This window comes from Oncorhynchus clarkii, chromosome 1, assembly GCF_045791955.1.
Source record: "Oncorhynchus clarkii lewisi isolate Uvic-CL-2024 chromosome 1, UVic_Ocla_1.0, whole genome shotgun sequence".
In the NCBI taxonomy this organism is placed as follows: domain Eukaryota; kingdom Metazoa; phylum Chordata; class Actinopteri; order Salmoniformes; family Salmonidae; genus Oncorhynchus; species Oncorhynchus clarkii.
The window spans coordinates 60980427-61007993 of record NC_092147.1 but is presented as its reverse complement, the minus strand read 5'-3'; the positions used below and the strand labels follow the sequence as shown (position 1 = coordinate 61007993).

Genomic DNA, 27567 nt, shown 5'->3' with positions numbered 1-27567 from the left:
GCAGTCATTCTGTCTGGTTCTGTGTGTTAGCATCCCCCCCCCCCCCCCCGGAAGTCATTCTGTCTAGTTCTGTGTGTTATCATCCCCTCCCCCCAACCCCGGCAGTCATTCTGTCTGGTTCTGTGTGTTAGCATCCCCTCCCCCCAACCCCGGCAGTCATTCTGTCTGGTTCTGTGTGTTAGCATCCCCCCCCCCCCGGCAGTCATTCTGTCTGGTTCTGTGTGTTAGCATCAGCTCCCCCCAACCCCGGCAGTCATTCTGTTTGGTTCTAGGTGTAAGCACTCTATTCTCTCAGGTGATCATGTCCAGTGTTCAGTGCCCTGCCTTGTAGATATTTTCCTGAATTCTGAGCCTTACTCCTCTATTGCTAGATCTTTTTGAACTACAGTAAATTACCTAATGAAATCCTCTGTCCTTCAAGCCCTAGTGTACCGCTGCTTGGTGTTCATGTGGTTTCATTATATCATTAATCTATTTCTATTTTAACCTGATAGCCAGGACCCTTTAGCAAGCCCATGTTGGAGTTAGAAGTCATGAAAAGTATCATACGTGTAGTTTAAATACAATAAGCATTCATTTATTCAGCATTAATTCAAGTTGGCTGCAATGTTTTTGCGTTGAAAAAATATATATATTTTCACCGGGAATATGAATGTCAATCATTCAGTCTTTTTTTTCGTGACAAGTAGCGGCTACATTTTGAATGACTGGCAAGTTGTGAACTTACCGATTTAGGAACGTTTGAGAAAGTGCAATTACATTTCATATTTCTATAAATGTATTTATCCATTTGGTTATCATGGCAGTAATGAAAGTATTGAGAGGTTTGCTCACTCAAGTGTTTCGGGTCATGTACTGCACGTCTAGTTTTGCCTATAGGCTATTCTCAATGAGTGAAATGTACAGAGCAAACACAGCTCTCTATTCCACGGTATATTGTCAGATCAATATTATTTGCTTTAAATTTATAAATGTGCCAGATGTTGCACCCTGATGATTATGAATTGCTTTTAATAACTACAATTAATTTTCATTCAAATATCCACGTGTAGAAATGGAATAGTGTGAAACGTTTGCTATGGACATGAGTCCAGCGGGAAAATACAGTGCATCCTCTATTTTACCTGCCACTGGTGAATCTTACTATGAAAAAATACCAAATATCAATATTATTTTGGGGTATGTAAAATATCCTTTATTGATATTTGCAAGCATGATATACAGTATGAGTAAAGTTACTTTAAAAGTTCAGTTCAAATTGAGAGTAACATTTTCTCAAAAGCTGGGACAAAACTGAATACCATCCATACTTTATATCAAACAAAAATATATTTCAGTAAATAACACTCGAGTTCAGTCATTCGTTTATTCAACTCAAATCCATCTATCACATTTGATTAATGGTAGGGAACGTTTGAACGGAACAAATCAAGCATAGGAAACCCTAACACCAACTAATAAATTACAAAAAGAAATACATGCATGTGTACACAGCATAAATAATGTATAAAAAACGTTATACCATGGCATTGTTGAATTGTCATTTCTGATTGGCTTGAAGGGCATTCTAGAGCGTGCATTATTTAAGCAATAAGGCCAGAGGGGGTGTGGTACAGTATATGGCCAATATACCACGGCTAAGGGCTGTTCTTAAACACGATGCAACACGGGGTGCCTGGATACAGCCCTTAGCCGTGGTACAGTATATTGGCCATATACCACAAACCCCTGAGGTGCTTTATTGCTATTATAAACTGGCTACCAACGTAATGAGAGCAGTAAATATAAATGTTTTGTTATACCCGTGGTATACAGACTGATATACCACAGCTGTCAGCCAATCAACATTCGAACCACCCAGTTTATAATTGCCTTTATAAACTGGGTGGTTCGAGCCCTGAATACTCATTGGCTAAAAGCCATGGTACGGTTATGACCACGGGTATGACCAAATATTTATTTTTAATGTTCTAATTATGTTGGTAACCAGTTTGTAATAGCAATAAGACACCTCGGGGGTTGTGGTATATTGACCATATATAACACCCCCTCGGGCGTGTTTTTTTTGTTATTGGTTAAATAATGTACGGTATATTACATATACTGCTTATGGATGTAGTTAATTCTATAGTTCATTCTTGCATGTTTTGTTTGAGCTCATTTTGAAAGCAAAAGTCAAATTGAAAACAATGTTGGTATTGTTGAATTCCCAATTTTCATAATAGCAAGCTAGGACTGATGGTTTGGTTAGCTAAACAGGCATGGGCTCCTGAGTGGCGCAGGGGTCTAATTACAGACACCCTGGTTCGAATCCAGGCTGTATTTTAAATTTTAAAAAATGTAGGTTAAATTTTAAAAGTCTGTTTGTTTAGTTACCACAGCAACCACTGTAGTTATAGTAAAATCTACAGTGAATGTCGAACACATTTCTACCTGCAAAGTAACACGTCTTGTGTCAAATGTGCTAAATTACAGCCATGGTATAAAAGAGATATTCAACTTGGTGCTCTATGTGTTCTCTTGATAATAATGCAACTCAGTGGAAGGTTTAGTTCCACTCCTCCGCCGCGTTGTGGAACACACCTTCCACATCTTTCATTATTTTCCATAGAACGCATAGCCTCTTGTTGATTATCCCTTACGTAAATGTCAAGCAATACCTTGCCATTTAAAAACCAACTTTATTGTATGATTGTATTCTTTAGGATAAAATATACAGATATTTCTCCAGGTAGGCTATCAGATATTTCTCCAGGTAGGCTATCAGATATTTATCCAGGTAGGCTATCAGATATTTATCCAGGTAGGCTATCAGATATTTCTCCAGGTAGGCTATCAGATATTTATCCAGGTAGGCTATCAGATATTCCTCCAGGTAGGCCATCAGATATTTCTCCAGGTAGGCTATCAGATATTTATCCAGGTAGGCTATCAGATATTTCTCCAGGTAGAAAACAGAGACATTTATGTAATGTATACAGACATCAAAGGGTAGATCAAAGACTTAAAACTATACCGTATGTGACACATGATACTTACTGCTGAAGCACAATCATTTTTTAAGTTGTTTGTTTTGTTCATTGTTATTTTACCACCTTTTGTTTTCTAAAAAGCAGATGGAGGAATCGTTTCCCTTTTCCTCCTGAACATGTGAAGTTAACATAAACTAGTCTTGTTCTTTGTTTTTCAAACATGCAATTTCTTGACAATGTATAAAAATCACCACTTTCAAATAGCAAGTGTGTGTGGGGGTATGTCTGTGTGAGCGTGTGTGTGTTCGTGTGGTAGTGTGTGTTCAGTGGGCCACTCAGTAGCAATGCTCCCCTCGGGTCATGTGTGAGGAAAACTCATATCGGTCCTGACTGCGGTGGCCACAGAGGTTACACTCAAAGGGGTCTCGGAAGCCGTGGCAGCCCATGTGGATGGTGTACATCACGTGGTCTAGGAAGAGGATGCGGCAGTGTTCACAGCAATATGCCCTCAACTGCTCCCCCTCTCCACTCAGCACCTTGAACCCTTCTGAGGCCATCTCGATACTGGCCCGCATGGCCTCGTACTGCCGCTGCTGTTCCTCCTTTACCAGGGGCAGCACGCCATTACGCACCACAGGCGTGATGTGGTTGTTCAGGTAGATGAGGCCCGATGCCCCGCCACCTGCCCTCTCTTCATTGTTGCTCTCCGTGTCAGTGGAATCCTGGCCACTGTGGTTGGGGGAGCCGTACCTCTCGCTGGAGGCTGATTTGGACTTGGCGAGCAGCAGCAAATTCTCAGCTGCGCTGTCCTTGGCTGACAGGCCGTGGCCCCCTGCCCCTTGTCCCTCTGGAGGCAGCTTGTGGAGGGGGTACATGGAGCCAATGACCCCCACGTCAGAGGAGGTTGGGGAGGTCTGGATGAGAGGTCGCAGGGACTCGGCACCCAGGTAGCTGATGGCGCTGTTGATGGCCTGGTCGATGACATGAGGCTGCATCAGTTCCCCGGGGTTGCCCTCGAAGGAGAGGTCGGAGAGACGCTTCCCACCTGAGGATTAGAAAGGGAAAACAGATGAATTACCAATGTTACAATTCAAATAGAAAACCCAAGATCCCTTATATCAAACACTAGTGTTTCTCTGTAGTTCTAGGGGTCAAAGCTTTTTTAGCTTTATCTAACTAGGCAAGTCAGTTAAGAACAAATTCTTATTTTCAATGACGGCCTAGGAACAGTGGGTTAACTGCCTTGTTCAGGGACAGAACCACAGATTTTTACCTTGTCAGCTCGGGGATTTGATCTTGCAACCTTTTGGTTACTAGTCCAATGCTCTAATCACTAGGCTACCTGCCGCCCCAAAATGGATTGGTCACAATTTTACTGATATTGATTGGTGAATCTCCTTATTTCGAGTTTTCCATTCTTTACATTGTTCTCCTTAGTGTCTCATGGCTGATTACTTTGTTTTATTTGTTGAAATTTTTTACATGTTTTGTCAGCATATTTTTATTAATATATTTACTTAATTTAATTTAAGTAAGAGTCATCTTCAAATAAATGTATAATACACAAAGCGTTAGAATCAAGTTGAATTCAATGGAAATATCATGTTTGATCAACTTAAATAAAGCTCAAACATTGTTGTAATGATAACAGATTCCAGGCACAAGGGTGATCATGCTGAATATGTGTTGTTTTATTAAATAGCATATTCTGCAGCGCAATCGTGGCAAATCAGAATGCATCAAACTGAAATACGCAATTCTCACATTTGGAACCGAAGTCGTGTGCTTTGCAGTTAAAGCAATGTTTGTTGGTATACAAAGGAAGCAGACTTTATCCCTTACCTACAAACTTCTGTGGCATAGTGCTCTTACGTTTGGCTACATTATTAGCTAGTCTTTCTAGCACCAAGACTCTCTCAGATCCCGTCTGGCTTAAGTCTTCCCTCTGCTCATTCTGGTTGCTTTCTTCCTTTACTACTGGAAAGCAAGACAGAAAAGTAGGTTTCAGAATCAAAGTAGTAAAATCTGACCCGATCAAAAGTAGGATTATTGTATAACAGGATCTTGCTAATATTGGCTTAAGCATCCCTGAAAGTTGATTTCTTACAGGGCGCAATGATGAGGATGCTTTTATTGAGAGACAGTTGGTGTACAGCGCCTTCAGAAAGTATATATCCCCTTTGACTTATTCTACGTTTTATTGTGTTACAGCCTGAATTCAAAATTGATTATAGCGATTTTTTTGATCTCACCCATCTACACAGAGTAAACCATAATGACAAAGTGATTTTTTTGCGAATGTATTGAAAATGAAATACAGAGATATCAAATTTACATGCAGTTGAAGTCGGAAGTTTACATACACTTAGTTTGCAGCAAGTACAACTTGTTTTTCAACCACTCCACAAATTTCTTGTTAACGAACTATAGTTTGGGCAAGTCGGTTAGGACATATACTTTGTGCATGACACAAGTAATTTTTCCAACAATTCTTTACAGACAGATTATTTCACTTATAATTCACTGTATCACAATTCCAGTGGGTCATAAGTTTACAAACACTAAGTTGACTGTGCCTTTAAACAGCTTTGAGAATTCCAGAAAATGATGTCATGGCTTTAGAAGCTTCTGATAGGCTAATTGACATCATTTGAGTCAATTGGAGGTGTACCTGTGGATGTATTTCAAGGCCTACTGACAAACTCAGTGCCTCTTTGCTCAACATCATGGGAAAATCAAAAGAAATCAGCTAAAACCTCAGAAAAAATTGTAGACCTCCACAAGTCTGGTTCATCCTTGTGAGCAATTTCCAAATGCCTGAAGGGACCATGTTAATCTGTACAAATAATAGTCCACAAGAAAAACACCATGGGACCACGCAGCCGTCATACTGCTCAGGAAGGAGACGCGTTTTGTCTCCTAGAGATTAACGTAATTCGGTGCGAAAAGTGCAAATCAATCCCAGAACAACAGCAAAGGACCCTGTGAAGATGCTGGAGGAAACAGGTACAAAAGTATCTATATCCACAGTAAAACGAGTCCTATATCGACATAACCTTAAAGGCCGCTCGGCAAGGAAGAAGCCACTGCTCCAAAACCGCCATAAAAACACCAGACTACAGTTTGCAACTGCACATGGGGACAAAGATCGTACTTTTTGGAGAAATGTCCTCTGGTCTGATGAAACAAAAATAGAACTGTTTGGCCATAATGACCATTGTTATGTTTGGGGGACGCTTGCAAGCCGAAGAACACCATCCCAACCGTGAAGCACGGGGGTGGCAGCATCCAGTTGTGGGGGTGCTTTGCTGCAGGAGGGACTGATGCACTTCACAAAATAGATGGCATCATGAGGACAGAAAGTGATGTGGATGTATTGAAGCAACATCTCAAGACATCAGTCAAGAAGTTAAACCTTGGTCGCAAATGGGTCTTCCAAATGGACAATGACCCCAAGCATACTTCCAAAGTTGTGGCTAAATAGCTTAAGGACAACAAAGTCAAGGTATTGGAGTGGCCATCACAAAGCCCTGACCTCAATCCTATAGAAAATTTGTGGGCAGAACTGAAAAAGCGTGTACGAGCAAGGAGGCCTACAAACCTGATTCAGTTACACTAGCTCTGTCGGGAGGAATGGGCCAAAATTCACCCAACTTATTGTGGGAAGCTTGTGGAAGGCTACCCGAAAAGTTTGACCCAAGTTAAACAATTTAAAGGCAATGCTTCCAAATACTAATTGAGTGTATGTAAACTTCTGACCCACTGGGAATGTGATGAAAGACATAAAACCTGAAATAAATCATTCTTTCTACTATTATTCTGACATTTCACATTCTTCAAATAAAGTTGTGATCCTAAATGACCTAAGACAGGGCATTTTTAATAGGATTAAATGTCAGGAATTGTGAAAAACTGAGTTGAAATGTATTTGGCTAAGGTGTATGTAAACTTCAACTGTAAGTATTCACACCCTTGAGTCAACACATGTTAGAATCACATTTGGCAGCAATTACAGATTTTAGTCTTTCTGGGTCAGACTCTAAGAGCTTTGCACACCTGGTTCCTACAATTTTTACAACATAGAAAAATTCTTAAAGCTCTGTCAAGTTGGTTGTTGATCATTGCTAGACAGACATTTTCAAGTCTTGCTGTAGATTTTCAAGCCGATTTAAGTCAAAACTGTAACTAGGTCACTCAGGAACATTCAATGTCACCTTGGTTAACAACTCCAGTGTATATTTGGTCTTGCGTTTTAGGTCATTGTCCTGCTGAAAGGTGAATTTGTCTCCCAGTGTCTGTTGGAAAGCAGACTAATCCAGATTTTCCTCTGGGATTTTGCCTGTGCTTAGCTCTTATTGGTTTATTTTCATCCTTAAAACCTCCCTTGCAGATGACAAGCATACCCATAACCTGATGCAGCCACCACAATGCTTGAACATTTGAAGAGTGATACTCAGTGATATAATGTGTTGGATTTGCCCCAAATATAAAGCGTTGTATATTTAGGACATAAAGTTGATTTCTTTGCCACATTTTTTTGTTTTACTTTAGTGCTTTATTGCAAACAAAATGCATGTTTTGGAGTATTTTTATTTTGTACAGGCTTGGAAGTTTGGATACACCTACTCATTCCAGGGTTGAGCTGCTCTTGCCATAATATGGACTTGTTCATTTACCAAATAGAGCTATCTTCTGTATACCACCCCTACCTTGTCACAACACAACTGATAAATTCCAAAAATGAACTTTTAACAAATCACACCTGTTAATTGAAATGCATTCCAGGTGACTACCTCATGAAGCTGGTTTAGAGAATGCCAAGAGTGTGCAAAGCTGTCATCAAGGCAAAGGGTGGCCACTTTGAAGAATCTAAAATCTATATTTAGGTTTGTTTAACACTTTTTTGGTTAGTACATGATTCCATATGTGTCATTTCATAGTTTTGATGTCTCCACTATTATTCTACAATGTATAAAATAGTAAAAATAAAGAAAACCACCAAACTTTTGACTGGTACTGTATATACTGTATACATTTATTGCATTCGGAAAGTATTCAGACCCCTTCACCTTTTCCACATTTTGTTATGCTTCAGCTTCATCTAAAATTGATTAAAAAAAAAAAATCCTCATCAATCTACACACAATACCCCATAATGACAAAGGAAATACCCCATCATAAAAAAACTGAAATATCACATTTACATAAGTATTCAGAACCTTTACTCAGTACTTTGTAGAAGCACTTTTGGCAGCGATTGCAGCCTCGGGTTTTCTTGGTTATGACGCTTCAAGCTTGGCACTCCTGTATTTGTCTCTGTACTGGCACCCCCCTGTATATATTGTTCTTTTTTACTGCTTTCTCTTCAATTACTTGTTACTTTTATCTCTTATTCTTGTCCGCATTTTTTTAAACTGCACTGTCGGTTAGGGGCTCGTAATTAAGCATTTCACTGTAATACCTGTTGTATTCGGCACATGTGACTAATACAATTTGATTTGATTTGATTTGGGGAGTTTCACCCATTCTTCTCTTCAGATCTTCTCAAGCTCTGTCAGGTTGGATAGGGAGGGTTGCTGCCTAGCTATTTTCAGGTCTCTCCAGAGATGTTCGATTGGGTTCAAGTCCGGGCTCTGGCTGGGCCCCTCAAGGACATTCAGAGACTTGTCCCGAAGCAACTCCTGCATTGTCTTGGCTGTGTGCTTAGGATTGTTGTCCTGTTGGAAGAGGAACCTTCGCTCCAGCCTGAGGTCCTGAGCGCTCTGGAACAGTTTTTCATCAAGGATCTCACTGTACTTTGCTCCGTTCATCTTTCCCTCAATCCTGACTAGTCTCCCAGTCCCTACCATGATGCTGCCACCACCATGCTTCACCGTAGGGATGGTGCCAAGTTTACTCCAGATATGATGCTTGGCATTCAGGTCAAAGAGTTCAATCGTGGTTTCACCAGACCAGAGTATCTTGTTTCTCATGGTATGGGAGTCCTTTAGGTGCTTTTTGGGAAACTCCAAACAGACCGTCATGTGCCTTTTACTGAGGAGTGGCTTCCATCTATTCAATCTACCATAAAGGCCTGATTGGTGGAGTGCTGCAGAGATGGTTGTCCTTCTGGAAGGTTCTCCCTTCTCCACAGAAGAACTTTGTCAGAGTAACCATCAGGTTCTTGGTCAACTACCTGACCAAGGCCCTTCTCCCCCGATTGCTCAGTTCTAGGAAGAGTTTGGTGGTTCCAAACTTCTTCCATTTAAGAATGATGGAGGCCACTGTGTTCTTGGGACCTTCAATACTGCAAACATTTTTTGGTACCCTTCCCTAGATCTGTGCCTTGACACAATCCTGTCTCAGAGCTCTACAGACAATTCCTTCGAACCTCATGGCTTGGTTTTTGTTCTGACATGCATTGTCAAATGTGGGACCTTATATAGACAGGTGTGTGTGCCTTTCCAAATCGTGTCCAATCAATTGAATTGACCACAGGTGGACTCCAATCAAGTTGTAGAAACATCTCAAGGATGATCAATGGAAACAGGATGCACCTGAGCTCAATTTCGAAGTTTCATAGCAAAGGGTTTGAATACTTATGTAAATAAGGTATTTCTGTTTTTTATTTTTAATACATTTACAAAAATGTTTTAAAAAACGGTTTTCACTTTGTCCTTATGGAGTATTGTTTGTAGATTGATGAGGAAAAACATTAATTTAATCAATTTTAGAATAAGGCTATAATGTAAAAAAAATGTGGAAAAAGTCAAGGGGTCTGAATACTTTACGAATGCATTGTATATGTGTGTGATGGGATGTATAGATAATATGGACAGTATATGTATATAATATGTTGAACTGTATATCTGAAGAATAGTATATCACAGCCATTAAATTCTGCAACTGTTTCAAAGTGACTATTGTCCCTGAGCGGTCTCCTTTTTCCCCAGCAACTAAGCTAGGAAGGATGCCTGTACTTTTGTAGCGACTGGGTGTATTGATACACCTTCCAAATGATTGACTCAAGACATTTCAGCTTTTCATTTTTTATTAATTTGTAAACATTTTTAAAAATGTCCACTTTGACATTATGAGGTATTGTGTGTAGGCCTGAGACACAAAATCTCAATTTAATCCTATTTTAAATTTCAGGCTGTAAAACAACAAAATGTGAAAAAATTGAAGGAGTGTGAATACTTTCTGAAGGCACACACTGACTAAGCAAAGGAGAGTGATCAACCTGTCTGATAATTTCCTCCTATAATAATACAAACCCCTGCTCTCTCGGCCCATTTCCTAATGTTGTCAGATCAGTAGGTTACATGTACATCCACCTCCAATGGGTCATTTGTATAAGAGGTATTTTAGCGTGAGCAAAAGCCACATTCTCTCACTATACTTAACTTTAAGCCGTGTTCCACATTCAGGAAATTATTATTAGATTTAAGCAGAACTGTCCATTCATTTGTATTTATTTTTACAAAACACGAACCGAAAAGATTTACAAGGGAAAAGACGTCAGACTCTTATTTATGGTTCGTTGATTCACAGAATGAAGTAGTAAAACCCTATCCGGCATCCAAGAAAATGTATTCTTTACTGAATATTTGTTACATTTTTTTTCCCCCTTTTAGAATAACTGGGTTATGAGTCAACAGAAACAGCCAAAAGCCCTTGTCTAATGCATTATGGAAGCCTTACTGATAGAGATACAGCATTTATCGTGCAGATACATGTCATAAAATGTTGTCCTGACCTGCTAGGAGCATTGTTCTAATTGCAACATTGTTGGTTCATTAACGTTGCTACCAGAGAGAGTCCTGAGTCAACTACAGTGCACAGTAGGTCAACAGCGTGGGCGGAGGTGAGAGACAGACACTAACCTGTATAGATGCTGTTCTGCAGCCCCATACACTGGAGGTAGTTGTGGCACCGCTCCTTGTGTTCCTCCAGAGAGCTACGCTGCTTGTAGCTCCGCCCACAGTAGGCACACTTGTGGGGCTTTCCAACTGTAAGATGTGACATTGCTAGAGCGGTGAGCACTGGCAGCAATGCATTGAGAGCGGTGTGCAAGTGCATATGAGCGGTTCCATAGTACTGTCCATATTGTGGAGTGGTGTGTACTGTGTGTTGTATTTTGAGTTATGACAGGGTTGTTTTTCATTCTCCAATACACCCAGGCACATGTTTCACTCACATGATAAATGTAATGGTTTTACAATAATTTCTTTGCAGATGACAGATATGTCTCCCACTCCACAATAAGACAAGATATCCATCTCACAGAGTACACTGTAGGTGTTCTCTCACAATTCCACCTGGTAATTACCATGGCCATGTTAATGTTAATTTGGCCCTAAATGGAAGAAAACTGACTGAAACAGGGAGGGACTTCATTGACTTGTCCAGTAAGAGAAATTCATTTTCATTTTCTGTTGCAAAATGGTTTTAAAAATGCATGCCCTAATGAACACAGCCCATTTCCACAGCACACTGACCACTACTCCTACCCTCCTAACTCACCAGAGTGGGTGCGCAGGTGACCGCTGAGGGCATCTCTCCTGCGACAGGCGTAGTTGCACAGGTGACACTTGAAGGGCTTCTCTCCTGAGTGGAGCTTGATGTGGCGCAGCAGGTTTCCTTTCTGGGTGAAAGAAGCACCACACTGGCTGCACTGGAACGGACGTTCTCCTGAGGACAAGAAACACCACACAGCACGCTGTGAGGGCCCTCACACAGGTACAGCTGCCACTCATCTACAGTATCAACACTTTAAATGTAATTGGCAGATTGCAAATGAGTGTTTGGATATTTTTCACTAACAAGCACACTTTTGTAATCTCACAAACACACAACTGGAGTATAGGCATCTGTAAGTTATGTAGGTGCTAACATTAAATAGGAACATTTTCAGCAAAATCTTGTGTTGTGAGCTCAGACACAAAATTACAATAATATAGCAAATGAGTATTTTATTTGTAAGAGTCGGCCTATATGAATGGAATTCTATTTGTTTTAGATAAACGAGGGTTAATGCAGAGTGTTGACAGTGTAAGGTGAATGTACGAATGGGATTTTTTTTTTTTGTCATCCTACAGCATGAGATGGACCAATTTGTAGTTTGTATCAGTTTATCAACCATTGGGAGTTTCTAGTTTGCTTTGAGATACACCAATGTCAGCTCAGCTCAACGCGAACAGATACTCCTCAGACAATAATAGGCTAGGTATAAAGTCATTGTCTGAATTTTGCTACTGGATGCAGGAACTAAAGCATCCCAAATAGCGCCACTGTGGATGTGAATTCGGGGTCACTGTACTAAAAGAATCCCGAGTACTTGAACACAGTGGATGATGGAGGAACTCGGAGCACAACCCAATCAACCAGCCTAGGAGGGTTTGAAAGCGGAGTGACACTCCATTTCTCCGTGCTCTCCCTGGCCCTGCACCTCAGAGCCGAGTACCACTCTGATCGAACAAGAGCCTTTCAGACTAAGGCTGCCAGTTTCGTAATGCACCAGTGCCTGGGTCAATTTGATCTGAAAATCTAATTTTTTCCCCCTCTTCTTTGGCTCTAAAATAAGAGCGGCCCATCACAATGCAAATTCAAGCTAATTTGAATAAAGCGAAGGAAACACTTTGTGTTGAGAGCCAGTCTTCCTGATCAGTGGTTCTGGAATAAACCAATATCCATCCTCTCCGTGTGTTGTGGCATTCTGTGAGAAGGTTTTAATATGGCTTTTTTTTTCTCAAAAGGCCCCCATAAAATAAGACTCACCAGTGAAGCAGCAAAAATATAGAAAAAAGGAAACTCATTAAAAATGCATTTCAGGAGCAGAGTCACCACAGAATATGTTCTATTTAAATAGGAGGCACTTCATTATATATTTTATTCTACGTTCTTTTGCATTTACATTTAGTCTAGTGTTCCTTTCTTCCATTTTGGGTTTCATTAGTTTCTAAAGCTTGGCAGTTAAGTGCCTTTTTAAAAAGTGTTCCCCCCCACTGGTTTGGGTTCATTTCAATAGAATATCAAATTTGAATTTTGAAAAAGTTGTAATACTTGGATAATTGCCATTTTGCAAAGATTCCTTTTCATTGCTGCTGATATCCTGTTTTTCAACTGTGATGCAAGGTCATGTTTAGGGACTATATTCATCTTACTTTTTTATTTTATCACACAACAAATAGACCGACCACAAGCATTTTCTCTCTTGTAATAATTTAAAAGGACACTCAGAGAATGAGTCACCCAAAAGTCACCCATACAGAATATCTAGATACTACACAGGACACATGACGTACTTAACTAATACTTCCATATTTTACTCTAAAACTCCTGTTGCCAACATTACAGACCAATATATTGACTATAGCACAGTAACTATGTGAAAATACACCTCTGAAACCCATTTGACCACTACAAACCAATGAAAGCTCTATATTATCCACATCAACTAAATGGAATTGATCTCCTCATGTTAAGCTCTTCCATCATCAATGAACACCTATTGGTTAAGCAATAACTTTTACCAAACGAGTATTCAACTGCTTCATTGCACCTCACTTACTGAGAAAGTACATGGTAACAGTTAGCACCTCCTGGTTCTTATCTTACAGAATTCAACACAATTGGTGGATACCTAGCACTGTAGCATGGTATCCTACTTAGTGGTGCTTAGCTCTCCAATATACAAAAACATACTTATTAGGTGATAAGCATGTAATTCATTTCTGTAAAACAGTGTGAAAACCCAATGACTTGTGTTGTAGCCTATGCTTTGCGGACAACTTTGGAGTAAAACTTTTGAGCAAAGATTTACCCTAACAGTGCTCTGTCTACTGCTCTCAGTGTCTGAAGTGAAGATAAAGACACTGACAGAATCCATCTCAGCTTCTCCACTCCACATACACATGATCTCTCAGTAAGGCTACCTACCAGTGAGGGTGGGTGCAAAGTAAGGGCGATGGGTATCGCAGATGGCTTACCAGTGTGGCTTCGCTTGTGCACCATCAGCACATTGGGGCCAATGCAAACTATCCCACAGATATCACACTTGAGCTTCCCGTTGGGCAGGCGAATACCCCCGGCCGAGGAGTAGGGGCCCTTGCTGTCGGGGCCGCCTGCATGGGAGCCGTTCACTTTGGCCCCCGAGGCATCGAGCACGCGCAAGTCTTCCGCACACTCCTCCTCCTCCTCCTCGCCATTCATCATCATGTCAAAGGCGAGCCCATTCTCCTCGTCACTGCGAGCCTCAACTTTAATGTTACAGGCTGGAAAAGAGGGCAGTGGGCCACTGTTTAGAATGGGAGCATGTTTCTGGGGGACTATAGCCTACATTACTGTGTAAAAATATGAGTACATTACTATGTTACTATTGGAGTACATGTATATCTTTGACTGTCTATGGGTCAATATGTGACTATTAGTTTAAGGGCATGTGTCTGTTTCTCTCTCTACTTGAATGGTTGTTTTAGTCTATGAATATGTATCTGTGATGGTATGCCTCACCTCCAATGAACTTACTGATAGCAAAAGTTAATTGCAGAGTGAGAGCATGTAAATCAGCACTTTCTGTGTAGCTATCCTCAATTCAACTTGATTGGCTGAGCACACTAGGGCAAAACCTTGAAACAAATTTGGTGAACTCATGCAGTGGGTTCTTGTGATCAGTGCTCCAGATCAAACATAACAGATGGATAATATATATATATATATATATATATATATATATATATATATATATATATATATATATATATATATATTCTTTTTTTTATTTTTTATTTTAAACTTTTTGCTAAAGGAAATAGGGAAACTCATACTGCATCTCTCATCATCACACACTGTGAAAATGACAGCAAGATAAACAGGAAACAGAGACACAGGAAGTTGTGTGAAACGAGGGACGGCAGCGGTGTAAACTAGTCCAACAAACTACGGTAAACAAACACACACACACTAACACTCGCACACCAAACAAGGGAGAAATAATAAATGTAAAAAATGTCAGTGATAATCCAAAAACGCTTGCATTCTAAGTGTAACACAATCAATGTTTGGTTTATAGATATAACCCACTGGGCACAGACGTCAGTTCAACATCTAGTTTTGATTTACATTTGGTTTAATTGTCAACTAACATGAATTCACCGTGAAATCAACAAAGAAATTCACCATGTCATTGGATTTAGGTTCAAAGTTGGGTGAAAAAAAGATGAAATGCCCCTTACGCTGCTAACGTCTTGCGAATTCAATTAGTTTCCCACATTGATTCAATATCCTCACGTTCAATTTTTTGTTGAAATGATGTGGAAACAACATTGATTCAACAAGTTGTTTTGTCCAGTGGGAACTGTTCTTTTCACTAACTTTGTAACCAGACTATGGCATGACAATCCATTTGCACAAATATTTTTGTTTAACCATAATTTAATCAACATCTATCATCTCAATAAAGCACAACTATAAAAAGCCGCGGATGTAAAGGAAATGTGACGACAGGCATCTGATTGAGTATTGGAGGGATATCAGGTCAAGTGACTGGTTCCTCAATTTGTTGGACTTTACTTTTAACCACTTAAAGCCTCGACAATCCCTCAACTATTAGCCTGTGATTTGCATGTCATGTTGGTTGATTTCCTCATGTGTCTAACTTGTTTGTACACCCGAAGAGGAAGGAGTGGAAATAATGAAATATAGGAATCTATAGGGAAAAAGGAGAAGCTTCAGACACAGGGCCTACCTAACTGAAATACCAATCATTATGGTGAAGTGACAGAAAGGGAAGCACAGACAAGGAATTGTAAAACAGTGTAACTGAAACCGTCTTTTGTGGGGACTCTTGTTTTCACTGACACTCCTAGGGAACAAGCTCCCGTAATGCATGATTCATCCAGTGAGATAGGAAAGGCAACTTGGGTGAACTCTTTTGGACTTTTTTTTGTTGCTCTCAGATGAATACTTCAGTATTAACTGAATACCATCTTGGTGATACGGGATAAAATCAGCCTTTGGTATACAGTACTATGCTAACTACTCAAATAATACACTTAAGCGCCACCTTGGTGATAGTGGACAAACCAAAGACCAAAATAACGTTAGAATTAGTTACGTTATGCTAACTGCTGAAATACTCTAGGCCCAGGGCAGCCTTGTGAAAAAAAACTGCTCCTCCCTCACCACACAACATTTTGTCTGTTTGCCTGTTGCGACTTTTCTTTGCGAGTGGACACATAGACCACGACATGTGTTTCTGTCGAGCAGGCGAGATGAAGGAAACACAAACCATATGCTTATAGAAATCGCACACCCGGCACAAAGGAAGTTAGCTAGATGAAAGCAGAAAAGGCACAGATTACTACTGACATAGAGAGAACACCCCGGGCACTGATAACCTTAAAGAGGATATTATCACTAACCACAGGTGCTGAGTTAAGGCCTGCATCTCCCCAAGCATGTTAGACCTACTGGTCAGCCAGAATCATAGACCTGAGGGATTACTGGGTTGTTTGGCTACAACATGAACACAACCATTTTCTTTTTAAACGTCTATGTGATTACGGCAATGAGAGAGAAAAAAAGATTTCACTCACAGAAAGTGCTCTTGTTGCAGTGGTGTTACCCTTTAGAATCTCACTGAGACTTTCTGTTGCCTTTTGGTTCGATATTATTCATAGTAAAAAACGCATCGTTCATTCGACTTAAATGTCTGGCGTTGAAATCGAGAGTCGGGTCTAGTGATTCACTGTTGTTGGTTTATTGCTCTTTCTCTTTGTTTGGTCCTTTCCTGTGAGATTTGACACTTGCTTCCCAAAACTAGTAAATCAGGATGTGTGACAAGCATGATATAAAGTACAAGCCCTTCTTCCCATCCCCAATTTAGTCACAACTTCCCCATATATCCCTGAGAAGCTGCAGCACAGCAGCAGTCGTTCCCTCGGCCTTGCCGATGTCAATGCTGTCTAGCTCAGCTATGAGGAGGTGGGTTAAAGAGGGGCCAGAATGACAACATGAGGGTTGGTGTAGACCACTGAAACTGAAGTATCTTTCCAGAGACCTTCTGTGACAAAACCCTAGGCTTATTTACTTTGCTTGGAAGTAAAAAAATAAAAAAATAAAAACAATTTTAACTAAAGACATAATTTTCAACATTGTAGGCTACCATATACTTAGTGACAGCTCCAGTGTCATTGATTGGATTCACTGGTACAAAAGAGACCACCCACTGAAACGCACAATCTACTCTGACAGAACTAGCAACAACAAAAAAAGGAAACACAGGTAACTGATAACAAGCCATTGATGATGGCTCAGTTATGCAGTGTGGAAGTTAAAAAGAGCCTGTTGGAGGTTCCTGCAACGGAGCTGCTTTTCTCAGTGCCTGATGAAAATAGCCCAGTGTGTGCTAACTCCGCTGTGGGACCATCCACATGTGTGTAAATCCACGTAGACGCCATACTGAACACAATTCCATTGGGTGTGTCGGTTTCGATAAGGAGCCCCAAAAACAAAGTGTACTTTTCCCCACTCTTTTGAAACTCTAACCTAGAACTCAAAAGCTTACCACTTCAGTCTGAAATAGACAGGATTGTAGTGAAGACTGGATAGCCCTAATTACTCATACCTACTGAAAGAGAAATTGTGTCACCGGACAGGCATACTGTGACATGTCATTTGCGACCCCGATTCAGGAAACTAGGTGTCTGTGTGACTGTACTGACAAAAAATATTTTCAGACAATTTCATTCAGTAAGGCAACCTTTTGTGACAATGTGTCTTGTCCTTCCCACACAAGGGAAATCCTTTTGGGGCTTTTTGAATCGTATGATGAAGGCTGTGTAGGATGAAACTAGAGAAGCTGTGTAGGACAAACCTACAGTATGTTGGCATTGGAAAGTGAATGGAAAACTGCAACAAACAACCTGGCTTTGAGGTCTTGAGCTTCCGTTATACTTGCAGCCTCGTTGTCTCAGTTACACAGTCCTGCTTACGTCCTGCACTTCAGGCCAATAGCCTTTGTACCACATGATCCTAACAGATAATAATAACTCCCTGATGCATTTGGGGTTTATCAGAGAGCCAGTGATGCATTGCATAGATACAGCATAACAGCCACTTCCTCTCACAGTGGTGATTAGATCTTTAGGGAGTGCAGAGCAACACATACTCAAAAACACTTACACTCACCCACACTCAAAGACAAACACTTACAAACAAACACGCACACGCGCACACACACACACACAAACACACACACACACGCACGCACACACACACACACACACACACACACACACACACACACACACACACACACACACACACACACACACACACACACACACACACAGTGTTGTCTATGTTTCTGCAGAACTCTCTCCTGAATCAGGACCTCTTCCTGTGTATCAAAATACTATAAGACCAGATAAAGAGGTTAGGAATCATACAACACATCCTTAAAAAACGAACTCGCCAAAGAACATTTTATTTCTGATGAAATATGGAATAATGTCTGTAACCACATTCCCAAATTGATTGACAATTGTCAGTCATTTTTCTTAGATATGTAAAAAATGTTGACTGTCTGACTGAAATCCCTATGGCATGGTCCCCATTGTGCATCAGTGAATACTTTAGTCATTTGAGCAGTTTTCCCTAGTTATGTCAAATCCGGCAAGTGAAATGACTAATCATAGGCTCAACCACAAAGACAGTCATATGGAGAAAGAACAGCCTGACTGGACTGAACCTATGGCCTCCTCTTCCAGCGCTAGCTCAACTGCAAACTTGCACAAAGCCCTAAAAAAGGAGCATTTATGATAAACAAAATTAGTATAGTCCATGTAATGCTTCAGAAAGTCAATCAATTGGTGGCTCATGGATAAACCTTGGAACTAAAGCTGCAGGAGGTGAAAGCCTCAAAATATTTTACGATGATTTCACCTCAATGCTGACAGACGTTGTCACATTGACTAAGTGACTTTTGATGAGGATAAATGTGCACTTCATGGATAGTAGGGCAGTTACAATAGATTCCTGGTGCATGTCGTAAACTATGGCATGCTGGCGAGGGTTGGAGTTCCTTATGTGTGCTGCTGAGTTAAAAGCTTGACAGTTGAAGTGAAAGTGGTGAGTGTGTTTGCAGGTGCGCTGGCTGTGTGGTGGTGAGATGCACTGGTGATGTGCAATGCTGATCTCCGATCTTGGCTCTGCTCCTGAAGTCTTTATCTCCTGGAGTGTTGAAACTGCCTGATGGCAAGTTCTTCTTAGGAAACTCTTGCACATCCTATTTCAGTTTCCTCTGCTCCGACATGTTGTTTCTGACTAAATGCAGCCTCGACGCACAAGGGTAAACTACACCACACAGCTATCTGGAGCTAATATGAAAGGACGTTCCATTTTTACACCACAAATTACAGTAACACTTATCGTGTACTCCAGTTATCACAACCACTAACACGTCCCATAAACCTACCATAGATATTGGTTGTATGAGATGCTGTACTTTTACGTATACAACATGATATGGGGGGGGGGGGGGGGGTTCACAGATGTTCTCATAAAGCAAAAAAATTGAATTCCAGAACTTCATCTGGTAAATGCTGCCTGGTGTCCCCTGACATGCCAGTCATGTCCCGAGTTTCAATTAACTTGTAGATCAGATAATGGTATTCCCTGGCTTAATTTAGTTACATCCTCATATCAAGGCCACATTAGCCATTCCTTAAGGTTTTGCACATCATGTGACGGATGAGAGAAATGTCCAACCGTTCCTGCCAATGACCTAAATGCATCAAGACTACATGTTCAAAAGGACTAAGCTCGATTAAGCGCTAGATTGCAACTAATGAGTGGAACTAAGGGATTTGTTGTTCATGTGCTAACTACTGGTTGGGAAACCGTTTTTTATTTTACTAACACAAAATAGTTAAGTTACCGACACATTTGTTTTTATGAAATGTAGTTTTGGTTTCTTTTACCGTTAAAAAAAATAAGGGGGTGGAACTTTTTCTGTTGTATATCTAGTGCAGGCAGCTGTAACAGGAATGTATTATTGTAGTATGTATTCATCATATGGCATGTATTAGTATGTATTCATCATATGGCATTTATTAATATATTATGATAATTGCTCTTTTTAAATCATTTTATTTTCATTATGAGTTGTGTGGACCATACTACTGCTTTTGTCCTTGTGACGGTATACATATTTCTGAAGTTCCTATGGAAACTGCTAGGTTTTGGGGCACACGGGTGAAGGTTTGATGGCTATACTGGTCTAGGTGTAATAACTGGTTATAGGCATACTGATGTGGGAGTGGCACATTTAAACATATGTGGCACAGACTTATAGGAACTGTCACTCACCCATGCCTCCTTTGTCACCCCTATTGTTGTGCTGCAAATTGGAGCTGGCAGACAGGTCCTCTGGGACGGGCATGGCCTCATCTTGGTCCTCAGACACATCATTGGGAGGGGGGCTGTCCCTGCCTGCATGGGTAAACACCAGAAAACACCCATTAGTCACCAGAACATGGTTCGTTATTGCTCATATGGTAGAACCGTAATCATCTATAATCCATTATATGTGCTGTGAATTGTGCCACTCGGCTTGGGCTCTGTGCAACTCACTCTGAGGTCTGAAAACAGTGGCTTTTACCTGGCGTCTGAGACATCTCCTGTGCCTCCTCCGTCTCCATTCGGTGCAGGTACTCTAATGGGATAGAGAGAGACAGAGATGTAGATGTGTTTAAATTGTATCAACGGCACAGCAGGGCTGAAAAAGACAACATTATAAAAAGCCACAACTGACGAAAGCTATGACCTCTCTCTTTACAACTCTGTCACCCTGGCAAGATCCCTTTTGTCACACCGAAAGACACACCGCTGTCCCATTACATTACATGTCTGACAGAGAGGATGGGCTGGGAGAGTGGCTTGGCCCTGCATGACGGGCTATGGTGATGAGGAGCTTTCAGACCACATTTGTTATTTATTGTTAATTTCCTGCCACCTAATCATCCAAAAACGCATACTGACTGCCGCAAAATTAAGCAGAAAATTCAGTGGCCCAAGGTCACTGAGGATACGGCTGTTTGTCGTGCCCAGCTGATCGACGCTCATGTTCACTCTAATTTACTGAGCATGCACCGCTGAGCGCGCCACTACCCGAGCAAAGACGTGTGCGAGAGGTGCAACCATCAGAAAGAGAGAGGAGAGAGAGAAAGATAATAAAGAGAGGGACCCCGAGAGAGATAGAGACAGAGATGGAGAGAGGGGGGGATACAGAGATAGTGAGGGGAGGGAACCAAGACAGACAGGGAGTGTATCAGAGAGCGAAAGTAAACAGAGAGAACCAGGGGACAGAGAGAGAGATAGAGGAAGGAGAAGGCCAAGGGGCACCTAAGTAAGTTTATTTCGCACAAGAGGAGGGAATGTAGTGAAGAAGAGCACATCCCCTGGCCAGGGGCCTGCTGCATATCTGAGGAGTCACCAGTGCGCGTGGCCCCATTAATAATGCATCCGCCTCAAGCCTGCAGCAGATGGGCACAACAGCCTCAGCCTCGGCTCCGCCACTTCAAGAAGGCCCTTGGTGGAGCTGCTTTCCCGGCCCAGCCAGCCACACAGGGAGAAGTGAAGCTCCCTAAAATAGCGAAGCGAGCCCGAGGGAGAAGGGGAACCTAGGCCTTCCTGTTTTACTGACAGATGGCTCCACACATTTGGAACAAATAGTGGGAAGCCACCAAGCAGCCCCTGCTGCGGTCGCAACGCCCAATGTTCAGCGGACAGGCGAGTCAAGTCAGAGGTTCGACAACCCACGAACACCCAGGACCCAAGTGGGGGAGGTGGTGGTGGGTTGGGGAAGGGGTAGGAAGGGCAGAGGTCATTGGTGCAGAAGATGCTGGCGCAGCGAGCACAGTGGGTGTTGCATGCTGGTGTGTCGATACAGGACTAGGAGGCCCTGCCGGCACCATCATTCTTTAGCATCTGGAGTTTGGAGGTCGGGAGGGGGTGGTATTCTCATGTGCCTTTTTTTCTAGGCGTATGGTGCGAAGGGAAATACTGATCGTGTTGGTGGGGGACTTTCACAGAAGTGAGAAATGCATTCCCATGTTTAACCACAACACAGTTGTTAAGGCATTCAGGAAGCTGTATATTCACCCAAAGTAACACTGTTATTACTTTTAGTTATGCTAGATTACATTTATTTTATTTTATTTGTTTTATCATCATTTTGTTTCCTGGTTCATTATAAACCACAGGTGTTTGTGACAAAACCCAATTAGTTGGATATCTTAATGACATGTTATGTTGTAGTTCATTTCTTGTTGACAATTCTCAATATATTTTGTGTTTTGTGGATGGTTTCATTCAGACATTATTTCAGAATGACACCACCTTAGTCAAATGTGACAAAACAAGGCACTAAGGGCAACACCTGCTTTCTGAAAGTGCCTCACAAAGGGCAGGAAGAGTCATGGCAGTGGGTCTGAGTGCGCTCAGTAAGGGGAGGAGAGGCAGGATGAGGGCTGTGGGTTCACAACACCCCCAGTCCTAACTCAAGGGTGTGTGTGTGTGTGTGTGTGTGTGTGTGTGTGTGTGTGTGTGTGTGTGTGTGTGTGTGTGTGTGTGTGTGTGTGTGTGTGTGTGTGTGTGTGTGTGTGTGTGATGGATGGATGGTGGGGTGGAAGGGCTGTGCAGAGCACACGACAGGGAGCAGGGTGGAGACTGTAACAGTCAAACCGTTAAACAGCCAAAGTGCACAACAACAGCAAACTTTGGATACTGGGAGGAAGTACAAACCGACTGACGGAATTTTATAATGTAAACTATAATTTGGCAACACATATTTCTCCTTAAATGTCAGGAATATCAACATAAAACATATGTGAATAATATGGGGTCTATATGAATGAATAAAACAGTCATATGAAAATCAATACAATCTGAGGGGTGATATAGAACATTAGGCTATGTTTCTAATAAAGTAAAGTCAAACAAGAATTATATCATATCAGGTATCATTATTGAAATGTTTTTCCCCCCCTCAAACTATTATAAGCATATGCTGCTTCTGTGAGAAGTGTGATTAAAGACGGTACTCGAAAATCATAATTTGTTTCTCCAGAAAATCATTCATTTGGACAACAAATTAAGAACAGTGACTGTTGTTGCTAATTTATCCCCCCAAAATAATGTCATCAGCTTGATTCATTGAATATATTTTGATACTGAGATGTAAAAATGAATATGAATTATTTTTTGTGTATTGAGAGCCACCTCATTCATTCCAGTGTGAAACAAAACAGTATTTGTGCCACAACTCACTCATGCCTTAGCAACGACCCACCTGTGGCTCCCAAACCACCATTTGGGGAACCATGCCCTACTACATTATACCACGTAACATAACACTCAAAACAGTCATCGTTTTCATTTATTTTTTATCTGAAAATTATAGAGAGAATACTCATTAGCAATTAATGAAACGTGCAGCCATAAATTGAAAGATGATAATCGTACTAAGCTGATGTTTTGGCACCTATTGTGGGTTAGAGGGGCTACAGTATAGGGGCATTGAAAGGAGTTTCCTTATTGTCCTCATTTGCATCTGACACACTTCATTACACCGGTATTCAGTGAGAATCATTTTAATAACAGCCTTTCTTTCGCTGTCTCCTTCCTCAGTATGGTAATAACAAGGATGCTGATGTGTCCACAAACGTGTATTTTCAGCATTCCAACCCTCCTCAATAGGAAGAAGCAGATACATCAAATGTCATTGTGCTATGGGGTGGGTTGCAATTCAGTGCTTAATTTACTAATAGTAATTGAAATATATCATGTTTGTTTTTCTTGAGGGTGAGTCCATTTGTACAGGTTGCTGTGTTTTTAATTTTGGATTCGTTTTTAAAATGAACGTTTCATTCAAAAAATAACAAATTCCTACCATAATAAGGCCATCGCCCAAGTTTTCACATTGTTTTCTCATCTTTTCCGTAGAACAGAAACCTTTGAGGTGGCAGTGGTTTGCTTGAAAAGAGCAAACCTTGCTATCAAATTGAAATGCAAGTGTTTGGCTGCCCTATATAAAAAAAAAGGTGAGTAGCCTAACCTTGTCAATGTCAATACTGAATGAGGAGGTAGGCTATGCTGCCCTATAAAGGCAAAACGCAGTAACTACGAATTTGGTCATAAATGTTGAGTTGTTCAGAAATGGCCAAGGGTGTTTTCTGATTCATGTGGTGTATAGTTTCCTGACACAAGAACTAGCCAGTTGATTAAAATATATAATGGAATATCAGAAACTGCTGTCTGTCTAGACATAAAAATATTTTGAAATCAGATTTGCAGTAAAAAAATAAATAAAAAATGTAGTTACTGCGTTTGGCCTTTGTAGGGCAGTTTGGACTGTCAACAAAATGGAAATACTATTGTTAACAACAAATTAAAATCAAGTTAAAACAAGATCAACATTGCTGTTGAAGTTTTGTGAGGACAATCTAGACAATGCAGTAATGAAAATACGATATCTTATTATTCCGTATTAACCAAATTAATTAGCCGACCTAAGTAGGATGAATCATTGTTTATGGTTATAGTTCTACATAACAATAATAACATATCATCCATGTTGAAGCGTGTAAAATGTTGTCCCAGCGCACAAATGTGCGAGGAAAGTATTGTGGAGTTGTTTCCCCATTATTTCTCTTACAATTAATATTCGATGGTGTTCTTGTTGAATGTCAGTTTCACAACATGTTAACAGTAGGCTATACTTGAGCCCTGCCCACCAATACTATCAACACACATGTCAGGTTCGGATCAGATCAACCAATATTTCAGACCGTCTTGTGTATCTTGAAAAGGAATTTTTAAGTGTGTCTTTTTCATGTAACTTTGAAAAGGGCATAGAAACAGATTACGTTTTTCATACTCTCGGCAACGCAGTTCTAGCCTATTTCCTGTCGCTTTCATTGAGGACTGTTCAGATCAATTTTATACCTGCTATTTAAATTGACTTGGTTTCATTTGTAATAATGGAAAGTGGACTTCTGAAATAAGAACTCCAGCTTGAATGTCATGATGTAAAATGGTTGGTAGACTTCAGATATTCATTCTGGATGCGCACAGTTGCAACAGGTGGCAATCTGGCACGAAAAGTGAAACGAGTCTATAGAAAACTTTGAAACCAAGGACATTTATTTTTTTGTTTTTATGTTTAGCCTAATTCTAACAGGCTTAATTGTCAATGGCAAGACATATAGCCTACTGCTTCGATATGGTTAAGATAATTGTGAGCAATTCCTGTGATCTCCTAAAATTTGTTTGGGAAAGGAGGAAAATATTCCATTATTCCATTATTTTCCAAAGAAAATACATTCGATATTAATTATAATGCGTATCAAAATTGTATAACATTCATGTAACATTAAAATGTTCCTTAATTTAGTCAACTCGGTTACATTCACCACTCGCGTCACAGGATTTCAGACGCTCACACTCACGCACCTGCCCCAGACGTCAGGACAATGTTTTCCAATCTGTTTAACATAGTTCATTTTTTAAAGAGTAACGATATTTCATTTCTTACCATTTAGAAATATGAATAAACACTTTAAATGACATTGAACTTAACAACCATCGTGAAAGTTACTCTACCTGCTATTCCTTGAGTTTGCAATATGAAGTTCTTCCAACTCCCCCCCGCTCCATGTGCAGAAGTTCGAAGCGCCGCGGCAGCCCCATGGAACTCTGCCCTCGGTCCCTCCCCTCTCCACTGTACTTCCTCTTTCCAGCCTAACATTTCTATGTTTCTGTGCTCGACTGAAGCATTTTGCTTGCTTTTATCCAGAGGCCGAGTCTGCTCGGGGAGTCGATGCAGCAGCCCTTGGCACTTGCTTTGTGTCCTGCAAATAAAAGCTGACACCCAGTAGACCATTACTGGCAGCCATGCATGAGATGGGATGAGGCGCACCAGGCTGGGCGCACAGGAGACTGGACGATTCATAGTTTATTTATTTATTTCGTAGAGAAGGATGGGGACTCCTCACTTGCATTGGCAGCGCCCCTTCAGTCACCTGTTCTGGCATGCTATAATAGCCACAGTGCGATTAAAATAACAAACTGTGTTGGTTTCCCGATTATATTCGAACAACTGTTGTGACTGCTTACATTGACAACAGCCGACAATCATTGTAGAAAGTTGCATCCTTCATTTTGCTTATATATTAACAAATGAATATAGTCTCATATACTTACCTATACTTGTATACTATTTTAACACTTATTTCATTATTTAAAAAATTCATAATTTAATGACATTTCGGGAATGTATGCTAATAGGCCTATAGGCCTATATTCCTAAAAAGGCTATCACCCACGTTTTCACGTTGTTTACATCCTTTCAGTAGGACAGATGCCTTTGAGGTAACATAGGGAAAAGAGAGAAAAAGGAGCTCTGCCTAGATCAGGCGATGAGTTTGAGGACAATGATCTGTTCTAGAAGTGTCATTTGACATGATTTATTTCCAAGCAGCACTGCCATTGGAATAACGGGAAGAAAAGTAACGTGCGAAAACACCTAATTACAATTTAAACAGACTCTTAAAGACAAGCATCCCATTGACGCAATGATACTATGTCTCTGTAAATCAGCTGCATGCTTGTTGAGGGATACCTCGGCATGTCCCTGCACAGGCAGACTGTGCACAACAGTGAATGAATTCTTGAAGTACTGCCTTTCTCTTCGCTCTATAATTGCATTGTTTTGTTTCTAGTGCATTGAATTCATATTCTGCCAACATAGTAGAAACATTTCAGCACACATAGTTTAGGGCCCATGAACTTTTCTTATTTTTCTCAGAATTCATAGTAGTTTGTCAAATGTATATTTTTTTTAAACTAACATGTTCAGAACATTGGTTTATTGCAGTGTTGAATGCACATAAGGATATTGCCTCAAATTATTCAAAGCCAAATCTTTTGTGGATTAATAATTATAAAAATGGTCAATAAATAATGAGTAATATACCTCTTATTTTATTCAAAGAAGTGGGCTCATTTTGTCTGCCATGTTTTGTCATTATAATACCTTAAATTACGTTTCGGGGACAGGGAATCTTTGCTGCAAGTATGCTAGGAGAAAAGCGACAGTTGTTCCCCATTATCCCATTATTTTCTGACCTTTCTGAGTGGTATTATCTGTGGAGATGCAGCGTGTTCTGGATAGCTGAGTCACCTACAATGGAAGGCAGCCCTTATCTACAAAACAGCATAACATTCACAGGCAGTTGGTCTGGTCATGGTGCAAAAGAGGAACTTTTCACAGGAGTGTGTGTTTTTTGGTCTGCTGTTTCCACATGTCAGTATGGATTACAACAGTCTCCAAAAGAGTTATCTTGATCCAGCACCTATAAAAGTATCTTCAGCTACAGTACAGGTCAAGTAAGGAACTTACTGTGAGTGAGAAGCCAATGTTAATAGTTGTGTCATGGCGTTAAAGGCCCCCCCCTCGTAGCCCAACTCCTGACCTGAGGCCAGACGGAGGGAATCCTGGATCAGAGGCGTGACCCATGACAACGCACGCTCCAATCATAACCAGCAGAGG

At 40.7% G+C, this 27567-nt stretch overlaps 1 protein-coding gene across 2 annotated transcripts; it reads right to left on the bottom strand.

Annotated features, from left to right (window-relative positions):
- Nucleotides 1-1172: 1172 nt before the first annotated feature.
- Nucleotides 1173-25941, bottom strand: LOC139409986 (DNA-binding protein Ikaros-like). 2 transcript variants are annotated; one of them, XM_071155407.1, is made up of 8 exons: nucleotides 25620-25899; nucleotides 20617-20670; nucleotides 20325-20447; nucleotides 13943-14227; nucleotides 11478-11645; nucleotides 10838-10963; nucleotides 4815-4949; nucleotides 1173-4017 (listed from the first exon to the last, which is right to left on the bottom strand). In XM_071155407.1, the coding sequence occupies exons 1-8, from the start codon at nucleotides 25897-25899 to the stop codon at nucleotides 3308-3310; spliced, it is 1881 nt and encodes a 626-aa protein (XP_071011508.1). In that variant the 3' UTR covers nucleotides 1173-3307. The 2 variants fall into 2 exon arrangements, with proteins under 2 accessions (XP_071011508.1, XP_071011516.1); XM_071155415.1 differs by lacking the exon at nucleotides 13943-14227 and having other exon boundaries at nucleotides 25620-25941.
- Nucleotides 25942-27567: the final 1626 nt, after the last annotated feature.

Bases quoted from the DNA above. Each gene is read 5' to 3' on its own strand.
- LOC139409986 (XM_071155407.1), bottom strand. From the start codon at position 25,899: ATGGTCTACTGGGTGTCAGCTTTTATTTGCAGGACACAAAGCAAGTGC. The intron at 11,646-13,942 runs GTAAGCCATCTG...TCTTGTCCTCAG, and splicing joins GCACAAGCGAAGCCACACTG to GAGAACGTCCGTTCCAGTGC. The intron at 4,950-10,837 runs GTTAGTGTCTGT...CTTGCTTTCCAG, and splicing joins GCAGAACAGCATCTATACAG to TAGTAAAGGAAGAAAGCAAC.